Below are 12,217 nucleotides of genomic sequence, written 5' to 3'. Positions count from 1 at the left end.
TTTTTTTAATTATAAAATTAAAGCATTCAGTGTTAAGGATCTCCCTCCTGAAAAATTTGTAAGGTAAGACATTGCTACTGTCTAATATTTAATACAAAGATACAATATATTTTGTCTGAGAAAGTTATGAAACATTTTCTTTTCTTGCTTAGCACTGGGCAAATTTTAATACTTTGCTGAGATTCTTTACTACTGATAATGCAGTGGAGTTTGTTTCAAAGTAATATCTTTCTTGTTTGGTCTAGTTTGTCATGTTAGATGGGATAATTATTCATAAGATGGTAGAGTATTACCAACAGTTTTTTGGAAATGTGGGATACTGATTAATTTTAGAAAAGATACTAACAAAAGCATATGTCTGTACTGAAAAATTGATGAAATCCATAGAGTGAAAAGATGAAATAAGCTAAAACCAGAGTACTTAAATTAAAATTGTGAAGTCACAAAATGTAACAAAAAATTATATATGTTACTAATTTTATAAGAAGTGACATAGAACTTTGCTGAGTCTTAATGACTGGAAGGGAGAAACTGAATGTTGAAAATTGTGCCTTGAGCCATTATCTAACAACTCTTCATTAAGTTACAAGAAATAACTAATACAAGTTTTCTGCGTGTAGTAATATAAGATGAAACTCAAGAAAAGAACTCAGGACAGAATATACATTTTTCCTGGGCATTAAGTACTTGTCTACTTTGTGTAATAGGCATTTGTGAATGCTTAGTACCTAGTGCATCTGCCGAACTGTCAAAATTTCTATCAGCAGATGCTCTAAAAAGTAAGTAATATGCCTAATTTCCTTGTTATGTGCAAATGAACAAGAAATCATTCAATCAACTATAAAATCTCACTGTTTACAAGAATAATTTATTAAAGCAGAACCATATATCTCTTTTCTCCAGTAGTTTTGCGTGCTAAGTTCAACTATATTATCAAAGTTAGAATTTTTTTTCAGTAAATGGTAAAAGTTTAACTCAAGTTTTAACTAGATAAGAAGAGAGAAGATTCAGATTTCCTTAATGGTAATTATTGTATATAGTGATTTTTTGCCACACTTGTACAAAATCAGCTGGGATGGTTGAGTCAGTTGACGTCCTCTTCCTTGCCTCTTTATCTTCGATTCACTGTCATAGTAAATACAGCTGCCCGTTGAAATTGCTCATCAGATGAATTTTAAAATCCAGTTATTCCAGTTACATAAAATAATGTTCTTAGAAAGACTTTTACTCGCTAAACTTTGTGTCTGGTTCAGTGCTCTTAATGACAGGAAGTTCTAGGCTGTTTTATTTTAGATTGGAAACTTCAGAATGGACATTTCAGTTTAATAATACATTGTTTAAACCATAAGCAGATTTACCACAACATGGTTATAATTATTAAAAAGTTTAACATAAAGAATTTGATACAAAACAAAAATTGTTTAAAATATGTAACTTGATTTGAGATTCCTAGTTTAGAAAGTAGAACTTCAACAGAAAACTCAACTGAAAAATACAACATGAATATTCAGCTGCTGACAACATCTAATTTCAAAACTCTTTCCATTATTTTATTTTTGGGGAACTACAGGCCCATCAGTCTGACACTGGTGCCAGGAAAGGTTATGGAGCAGATTATCTTGAGGTACAATCACATGGCATGTGAGGGACAAATAGCAGATCAGGTAAAACCAGCATGGGTTCATGAAAGGCAGGTCCTGCCTGAACAACCTCATTTCCTTCCAGGTGGATGAGGAAAAGACTTCAGCAAAGTTTTCAACAGCCTCTCAGACTATTCTCCTGGAGAAGCTGGCAGCACATAGCTTAGACAGGTAAACTCTTTGCTGGGTAAAAAAACTGGTCAGTCTCTTCTCCCATGTAACAGCAATCGGGCTAAGGGGAATGGCCCCAAGTTGCACCAGGAGAGATTCAGGTTGGATTTTAGGAAATATTTCTTCTCTGAAAGAATGGTCAGGCGCTGGAACAGGCTGCCCATGAAGGTGGTTGAGTTACCATCCCTGGAGGTGTGCAAGAAATGTTTAGATGTACTGAGGGACATGATTTTTTGGGGAAAAATTCATGATAGGGGGATGGTTAGACTGGATGATCTTAGATGTCTTTTCCAACCCTGGATGTTCTGAGATTCTGTGATTCATTTATTGGAGTTGTGTCAGAAAACTGTTAGTGCACCCAATTCCCTCTCTTTCAGTTGTCCACAGCTCTTTCATTTTTATAGTAGTTGCATAGTATATAATTCAGAAAATGAAAACCAGAAATCAGATCCTGCTATTCCATGCAGTCAAAAACCATGTGTGTCTATGCAGTCAAAAACCATGTGTGTCTATTTGTCTAATTATGGATATTTTTATTCCTTTGCTATGTCTTCATTTTGATCTCTATTTCTCTCCCTTTTTATCTTCTGTTCAGCTTGCCCATCTTCAGAAAAGTTGTATTTTTTAATATGTTCACTAAAGAGGGGGGCGAGATATTGCCTATTTAATACAAATCTGGTTCCTATTTAGTTGAAAAGAGTTTTTGAGTTTTTTTGTTTTTTTTGTTTTTTTGTTTTTTTTTTAATTTGGAGTAGATCAAAGACTGTTTTTTATCCAACTGCTGCTTCTCAAAACATTTTAATTCTGCAGCACTCAGGTAGTTTAGGCTGCTGTAAAGCATGTCTCTTGGCAGAGAAACGATCCATAATTTTCTCTTGATTCTCTAAGTAACAAATCTTTAAAGCCATTTATAATCTTGTTAACATCACTTCAAGCCAGCATCATATTTTGCTTGATAATGTTTATTTCCTATTTTAAAGCTTATTATAAGGTGTTTTATTTTTGTTAATCATTCTGTAGTTTTTTGTTTTGTTGGTTTTTTAAATCCTTTCTTTCTTTTAGCTAATCTGTGATGTGGTAGGATTATGGCAAAAGCTTTTTTTCTTTTCTTCCTTCTTTCTTCCTTTCTTTCAGAAATTAAATCTATATGAATTTATTTCCAGATGTGACTTTGATATTAGGTCCTCTTTAGGGCTGCCAGGAAGCTGAGAGTCATGGAGAAACTCCTGCTTGCACTCAGTTCTTTTGACTTTTCATGTGGAAGAATTGCAGGAAGAGTGGGTAGAAGGAGAAAAAATCAGGTGGTCAGAGAGTCAGAAAGGCACTTTCCATGATTTGTTATCCAAAAATGAGGAACTCGTTGCACAGAATGTTTATTCTAATAGCTGGAAGAGAGAAGCAAGGTGTGAAAATATGATTGCGATCAGAAATTTATTATTTGAATCCAAATAATCTGATTCCCCTGCATGTTTGGCAGCACTACTGTGTGTGAGGGTTATTAAATATGGCAGGCTTTCAGTCCCAGGGAGGATTTTTAATTCTTTCTATGATGAAATTCCAAATGTCCTTTCTTGTTTTTAAGTCTACTTCAATTGCCCAGATGGTTGTTACATCTGAGAGATTGCTATTTTCTGGCTATACAAGCATGGAGGTACTTTAAATCAACTGGCAGCTAAGAGAATAAGAGAAAAGTACTGATATGTCTTTAGAAGGAAAGTTAATTACTTACTGTAGCTAAAATCCTGAATGTATTTCAGCTGACTTGTTGAACCCAGACTTTCACTGCATGGCAGTAGTGGCAATGCTTTTAAAACAGAAACACGAGATTATTTCCTGTCAAGGAGTCATGGGGAAAAAAAAAAAAAAAAAAAAAAGTAAATTAATGCCTAATGGTAGACAAAAAAATCTAGGGTTTTTTTTTTTTTTTTTGGAAAAATGACCATCTTCATCTGTTGGATGACATGGAGAATAGTAGTTTTATGTTACGTCTTTTAAAGTTCCCCAAAGTCTGATGACACTACTGAAGTTAATGCCTTTTTGATTTTAGTTATAGGATATGGCTAAAATTTTTCTGTTGTAGAATACAAAATACATTTTTAAAATGAATTTTAATGACAATATTTATTTCAATATATTTATCAAAAATATTGTGAATGTTTTTGTTAAATACCATCCAGTTTCTGTGTTGGCTATGTGCAATTCAGCTCTTCAAAATGGAGTCCATGTGAATATGAACAGTCTTTCCATTTCCTAGACTTGAGGTTGTTTGTTAAAATAAAAAAAAGCATTCTCAATGTTGACACAAATAGCAGAATCTGTTCTTCCTCTTCCACCTTCCACAGCTGAGACTTAGAGAACACTAAAATCCTTATCAACATATTCAGGCTGTACCAGAGAAATTAATCTTTGGAGGAAAAATAGTACTTCCTAATTTACAGCAATAGTTGATGTTCCACACCAACTCCAACAAGTTCTTTAAAACATTGGAGAGCAGAAGCAAACAATGAAAGAATTCTTCACCTGGGGAAGAATAACCATGTGCATTAAAAGTTACAAGCTAATCTGTTGAAGAGAAACTCTACAGAGTAGGACCTTGTTGTCCTTCTACCTTACCTCATAGAAAACTCTCTGTAAGAGCTGCTGTTCAGGAGAAAGATGGAAGTATAAAGGATTCTTTGAGTACTGAGGTAAATACTCACGGGACTCTACATGAATAGAAGATAATTTCTGAAACAGTAGCAAAAGTAATGCCTACTATCTGGTGTGGATTCCTATCTCACTGCAAACTACCTTGAAGATGCAGAATACTTCTATTCTGGTGCTCTGTGCAGTTTTCACAATGAGCACAGGAGGAAATTGAAACTCAGAAAGTACTAAGAGTTTATAGTGTGTTGGGAATGAATACCAATGAATGTCTTTAGTGTAAAAGGCAGCTCTTTACTCAAAGCAATGTAAGAAAATTATACAAACAAAAAAGTGGAGAGTAGGAAGGAACTAAATCCAATGTTATTTTAAGTGCTAAGAAACTCCTGAAAACATAATGAGAAATCACACAAGAGGTTTCTCAAACAAGAGTGCAAGGGAGAATAAGAAAACAGGAAGGATAAACACATAGGCACCATAAAATCTAAGATAATGTAAGATAACAGAAAAAGAATCCAGTGCAACAGAAGTAACCTAAGAAAATATTTCTTCCTGACTTATGGTCACCACGAAAATGTCTTTTTGCTCCTTGTCGTCAAAGACAAGAGGCAGATCAAAGAATATAAATAGAAAAAGCTGTTGCAAAAAAATGTGAAGAAAAGACCAATGAGTAATGCTAATGGATCCTGAACAGAGGAGGGACACCAGCTGGAGGGTGGGAATAACTTTGCAAATAGGTAGATTTCATGTACAAAAAAAAAAAGGGAGATGAACACAGATGATATAATTAAAGAATACTTTGAGGTAAGATTGAATTTGCTTTAAGATGTATGGTAGTGAAAGAGATGAAAGATCAATATACAGAAAAATACATACATACATATATATATCTTATAAGCAGCAAATCTTCCATCTTCTCAGTTTGCTCTTTAAGTAAAAGATAACAAGTATAAAATAATTCCTTAAAAAGAAGCAGGCAAGTACTTAATATGTTCTTAGGGTGCTCATCCAACACAGTATAGTTACCTTACAGTGATGACTGCTGTCAACAGATGAAATTAAATGAAAGGTGTGGAGAGCTTGGAAGGAGAGTGATGTGGAAATATATTATGAAACAGCATAGTTGAAGGAGCAAAAGAAAAAGCAAAAGACTACCTTATACTACGAGTATAGTTATGTGACATGCAAAAGCAAGGAGTAAAGATTTAGATTATTATTTGTCTTGATATAAGGCAATGAATATTGAATACGGAGATAAGGAATGAGCTGATGTTACTGATGTTTACTGTAAACACAGACTGTGTGACTCCACAGTCACCCAAAGAATAATTGAAAACAGGAAGAGCAGTGGTGTTTTATGATTTCACAATACATTAATCCACATAAGACTGATGAGATTTAAACAACTGAATATTGACATCTAGTAGGAAACTATAAAGAGAACTTTGAAACACACTAACGGTTATAAATGGCGTTGAACCTCTTCACACTTAATGCACTAATCATTTTTCTTTTCTAGTGTAACTTAAATCTTTTCAAATTCTTTTTCTCATGCTTTCAATAAAGTCTTCCATTTAATGAAAAAAGTTTGCAAGCAAATTTTGTTCTGAATCCTAGCTGTGAATTCTAGATGAAAAAGATCACAGTCATTAAGGTAGACCTTAACAACAGATTTCAGAAGTTAAACTGATATATGTAGAGACTTAGCTATTTTAAATGTCTTTTTCCAACGACTGTGTTTGGAGGAAGAGCTAGATTTCTATAAAGTGGATCACATTTAGTTTTGCAAAAACATCATTTCAAACTATTTCTGAAATTCTAAATAAAATAACTGAAGTTAAACAATAAATAATGATATATAAAACTGACTTAAAAATGGTAATGAGGAAGAGAGATGTCAAAAGTGATAAATAAAACAGACTTTTAGCAATGAAGACTAAGAACAAATGAAAGCGTGTAGTCACTGATGTGAAAATATATTCTTTAAGCTGACTGGCAGGAAAAAAAAAGTAACAATTTACTACACATATAGTTGAGACAAACAAATCCCTAATAACTTTCTAAGATCATCTACTACCTCTTTGTTTTGTATATCTATGATATTACTGGTAATAAACTAGTAATTACACTTGATACTAGGAATATTTTCTCACACTGAAGATAAATAAGAAAAGCGTGAGACAATAAAAAATTGTCTCTCTTCTGTTGTCAAGAAAGCTTACTTTACAGTGTAACAATTTTATGTATAAAATCCTAAAAGACTCATGTCTCTTACTTCAGAGAAAAGTTTTCTGTACATTTAAATGCTCAACACGAAGACATACTTGTGAATGTGCCAAAAAGAAGTTGATTTAACGAGCTCAAATATATACATGTGTGTATAATTAGAGAAATGACATCTCATTTGTTTGTAGTTTGTTATGAAGTATAATTCATGTTTCTATGAAATAGCATGCTGAGCAGCTGTTTCTCTCTGTTGATGAAATCTCCCTGCTAGTGGAACTTGCTTGCTCTGAGCATAGTAGAGGAAGAGATGTTTCTGGGGCATAAAAGCCAAAGCAGGAAAACTGATCAAATATTTAAGGCATCAGTTGTCTGGAGAGGGGCTGTAGATATACAGTTAGACTGTAAAGCAAGCAGAAACAAATACATATGTGTGTGTGTATGTGTGTATATATATATGTGTATATATATATATACAGCAATATACATATATATATAAGGGCATGAACAATTAAGAATTGCTGTAAATGAGATTTAGGACTGAGAACAAGAGTATAGAAAAACCCGTGAGTACACAGTAACCTGGGGGGAATGTTTTTCTAATTATACTTGTTTCTTTCTTTTTTTTTTTTTCTTAGAAAAGAGTTTTTCTGTGTGGGAAAGTATTTGCTAGCAGTCCAAGAACATCTAACTTTTGGATGTGGGAACTATTTTAAACATTTGGGGATATTCATATTAAAGACAATCCATTGGCAGCTCTGTCCTTCATTCTTGATCCACTTGGGTATCGACATATAAGTTGTTCACTGTTCATCTTAATATTGTATTTAAATATACACAAGTTGTTTGTGTTTTTCTGTTTACAAATACACAATAGATCTTCTTTACATGAGATAATACAGAGATGTAACAGATGGCTATTTCACATTCAGCCTTTAAGTGCACAGTTTTCATAAAAGAGAATTAATGTTCAGAAAAAGCTTCTTCATAATAGCGTTTCAGCCTCTTCCAGGCTGAACTGGGTATGAGCAGCAGAAGGTTTATGGATATAATCCGTAGCAGAACTGCACCAAAAACAAAGGAAGTCATTAATTATGCGGTGGCTTCCCATCCTTTTTACAAAGAAAAAAAGAAGGAACCAATGCAAATATTTTGTCTCATATTAAGTCATAGATGTTGTTTAGTTCTATTTGCAAAGACACTACCATATGTCTTTATATAGCATTATACAGTGTGAAAGCACATCTGCTATGGTTGTTTTGCACTTAGTTGCCATGACCTATATTAAAATATAGTCTTCACTTTTCTAAACTTAGTGTTCGGTGAGAATTATTTTGGTTAATCTGTAGAAACCATGAATTGAAATGACATGTTTTAAAGAAGGTGATTTAAAAAAAAAAAAAAAAAAAAAAATTGCTAACTTCTATTTGTTTTGTTTGTTTGTTTGTTTATTTGTTTTAGGATTTATTTATACCTGCGGTGGAACATTAAAAGGACTGAATGGCACTATAGAAAGCCCTGGCTTCCCATATGGATATCCAAATGGTGCAAATTGTACATGGGTTATAATAGCAGAAGAAAGAAACAGAATACAAATTGTCTTTCAGTCTTTTGCTCTTGAAGAAGAATATGATTATTTATCATTATATGATGGGCATCCTCATCCTGCAAACTTTAGGACAAGGTAAATAATAAACATTACTGAACTATACTTCCATTCAAGTGTTAAAAAAGTATGGGGATATAATTAATCTTAAATGCCTTTAAATTGTGAATTATTTCTTATTTAGATTATAAGGTATGCTTTCTCCTTATTGATTGTTCTAATCTATTTATGTTGTGCTTTAATTCTATTTAATGTACTAAAGAATTAGCTTTCATAAAAGTTATTTTCTCTACAAAATGAATTAAGAAACATACAATCACGGATAAATGAATGTAAAGTGAAAATGAAATAGTGGAAATCTCAGTCTACACAATCTTGTTGTGGAACTTCTGCAATTTTTATAACAAGAGGATCTCTAGAGAGATTAGAAAAATACAATTCCTTTTGAAGTGGAAAAAAATGTTTGTTTTGTGTGCGTCTGTGTGTGTGTGTAAGCATCTTCTTACACAAAGGGATCAAAAGAGTGAAAAATTATTTGAAAAATCAAGAGCAATGAATCCCAGAATATAATTTTATCAGTGCATCATTCAGAGTTGTGACACAAATGTCCACTTCTGGAAAGCTGTAGTTTGAATAAGATACAATACATTTTCAATAGCAGTGTAAATTGTATTGTTCATATATTTACTACTTATGTTTATTGTGATAAAGAATGCAGCATATATTCTCATTCAGGGAGCATCCAGTTTCATTTTAGCTTGCATAATGTTGCTCTAATAAAGGGATCACACAGTCACAGAACCAATTAGGTTGGAAGGGACCTTGTAGACAAGGTTGCCAACCACTTGATTAATCATGCTTTGGAAGTCTCCAGGAATGGGGCATCTGTAGCTTCTCTGGGCAGCCTGTGCCAGTTACTCACCACCCTCTGAGTGAAGAATTTCCTTCTAACATATAATTCAAATCTCCCCTCTTTTAGTTTAAAGCCATTTCTCGTTGTCCTGTCACTATCTGCCCATTGAAAAAGAGAGTCTCCCTTCCACTTATAAACTTCCTTCAAGTACTGGAAAGCCGCAATGAGGTCTCCCCAGAGCCTTTTTTTTCTCTAAGGTAAACAAGCTCTGCTCTCTCAACCTTTCTTCACAAGAGAGGTGTTCCAGCCCTCTGATCATCTTTGCGGCCCTCCTTGGACCTGTTCCAAAATTTCCACAATAGAACTGCTGATCAAACTGAGGGAAAAGAAAAGGAAATACAGGCAGTGGAAGCAGGGATTCATGGCCTTGGAAGAAAAGAGACAGGATTTCATAATGTTAAATATTATATTGATTTACTGATATTAATGTTAAATAAATAAATAAATAAGGAGAGGAAGAATACCAATCCAAAACCTGTACTTCACAAATAAGTAATACATTACTAGAGGAGAATCAGAACAGGAAAACACTTCATCTCAAGTGTGGGTTGTTAATTCTGTTTGTCAAACGCATAACATCCAGTAGATTTGGGAAAAAAAATGGGAAGGGTGAGAAGAAGTGGAAAATAATACCTGCCAGGGCAGAAAATCTTTCTTTATATATCTTGTTCAAATCAGCAATAAGGTTTACAAATATTTGTGCAAATGTATACATTAAATATGTATGTATTTATACACACACATGCACATATATAAAGATCCGTCTACACTGTCTTTTTATACTAACATACACATATACAAAGATCTATCTACATCTGCCTCTTGTTTATTTCCATGAAAACTACAACAAATACAAAGAGCACAATAACACTATTTCACACAGCACAATCTCAGCTACAACACTATTTTACAACATAGTAAGCACCATTAGCTACACTTTTTTTTGCCAGTGATGAACAAGAGCTCACATGGCACACTAGTAAAAATCTGCAACAGCAGAGTTGATTTATTCTCACCACTGCTGTAATGCACCACCCGCATCGTCACTATGGTATCATCTACTGTTTGGTTTCCATAAATGTTCAGCAAGTGTAAATGAGTGTCATTGGGTACAATTTTTTCTTCATGGAGGAATTCAACTAGGCAACTTTGTTCCATACACACTTTAATGTCAGACTCCTTTTTGTCTGATTGCTCCTCTGCTGTCATTTGTCACATGGCAAGAAAATGTAATGGAATATTGAGGTGGGGGAGGATCAACCTCTACCATCATACTAATGACACCCACATCTTTTGGGAGCAGCCCTCATATGTATGTACCCTGAATTCCCATTAAATTTAGCTAAGACTTCAACTGTGGAACTTGGGATATATATACATATATTTATTTTAATTTTGATATTTTTAAAACAAAGTCAAGGAAGGCTTCTGTGCTCATAATTTTGTCATTTCATTATGATGAGAAAAAAAATAAGGAGTGCTGTAGAAGTCAATTGACTAAGTCAGCATCTAAAAAGAAAAATATAATTAAGTCTCCATAAGAGTTAAGTCTCTTCAACTCTTTACAAGGGTAGATAACAGCAGGACAGAGGGAAATGGTTTTAAGTTGGGGGAGGGAAGATTTAGGTTGGATGTCAGGTACAGAGAGAGTGGTGAGATGCTGGAGCAGGCTGTCCAAATAGGTTGTGGATGCCTTGCCCCTGGAGGTGTTCAAGGCCAGATTGCATGGGATCCTGGGTAACCTGGTCTAGTATTAAACATGGAGTTTGGAGGCCCTGCATGTGGCAGGGGGCTTGGAGATTCATGATCCTTGAGGTCCCTTCCAACCTTGGCCATTCTGTGATTCTGTGATTCTGTGAAAGTAAAATAATGAACTTGTGCAAGCTTTACTAAAACTTTCACAGTGATATTTCTTTTCTCATTTTAATTTAGCAAGTAAGAAGTAAAGTTTCATAGACTCTTCACAAAAGGTAAACTAGTAGAATTTTACTTATATCAGGTTTTGGGGAAAGTTTCTAGTATGACAATGTATTTTATTTTTTATCTGTTTGTGTTCACAAAAGCATGATCAAATTACATTTGTCATCATTTCCGTAATCTTATTGAAAGAGGTTTCTAGTATGACATAAAGAAATTTCACAGTTGGGCTGTGCCTCGCTCCAATTTATAGGAGAGAGAGGAGGTTCTTTTAATATCTGTATAGCTGGCGTGAGATTAAGAAACAACGGTTCAAATGTTGGTCCAACCAGTTTATTACAGATCTTAATTAGGGAGATGGGGAAGGGGAGGACGGACACTATTATGAATTAGGGTCACGGGGAATGGAAGGAGGGCAATAGAAAACATAGGAAGGAAGAAGCAAGGAGTCTTATAGGAAGCAAGAGGGACATAGTCACCACCATGGATCCAGCATGGTTCGTAGTTCAGTCGTTGATCTTCAGTAGTGGTGGGTCATCAGGCAGTGTTGTTCTGTTGACGACGATGACAGCAATGGTGACCATGGTGATGATGACCCCTTTTCAATGCTTTCAAAGTGGTAGAGTCAGCTGTCTTTGGAGTGACAGCTCAAATCCAATGTGGTTGAGTCAGCACTCCTTGGAGTGGCAGCTTCTGGCTCTGGGATCTCAACAGAAACTCCTTTGTTCCCACCTTCTGGGCTTTGCAGCAGATAAGAGGGAGCAGTTTTTCTGTTTTTTCACAGAACATGATCCTATCATTCCCCAATTTTCCCATACCAACCTGGAGCAATTTAGTCACAGGCCACATCTTCCACCAGTAAACACTCCCGAGCACTCTCTTCTGGAGCTTTCACATGTTCCCAGAGTGATGTCAATTGTCACACAGTAGCACCCATCACTTGCCTCCTCAACAAATCAATCAGAGTCTTATCACAAGAAATCACAGGAAGCAAGCTTTGAGCCAAAAAACAAAGAAGGATTCTAATAGGCTGTTTGTGAAGCTCATGATCTCTGACTCTGTTCCCATGCAGATTTGTATATCTCTGATAATTTTTCTCCTCAG

General features: G+C 34.6%; 1 protein-coding gene across 4 annotated transcripts in view; it reads left to right on the top strand.

The window, feature by feature from the left end:
- Window positions 1-12,217, top strand: part of CSMD3 (CUB and Sushi multiple domains 3) — a 549,229-nt gene that overhangs the window by 67,005 nt on the left and 470,007 nt on the right. For all 4 annotated transcript variants that reach the window (XM_031591144.2, XM_031591143.2, XM_031591142.2 and 1 more), the window contains exon 2: window positions 8,139-8,361. In XM_031591144.2, the coding sequence (XP_031447004.1) occupies window positions 8,139-8,361 (223 nt within the window). The remainder of the gene's footprint in view (window positions 1-8,138; window positions 8,362-12,217) is intronic.

Source organism: Phasianus colchicus, chromosome 3 (genome assembly GCF_987193195.1).
Source record: "Phasianus colchicus chromosome 3, bPhaCol1.hap1.1, whole genome shotgun sequence".
NCBI lineage: Eukaryota > Metazoa > Chordata > Aves > Galliformes > Phasianidae > Phasianus > Phasianus colchicus.
Note: the sequence above shows the minus strand (reverse complement) of the source record. Positions and strands in the feature narration are given on the sequence as shown.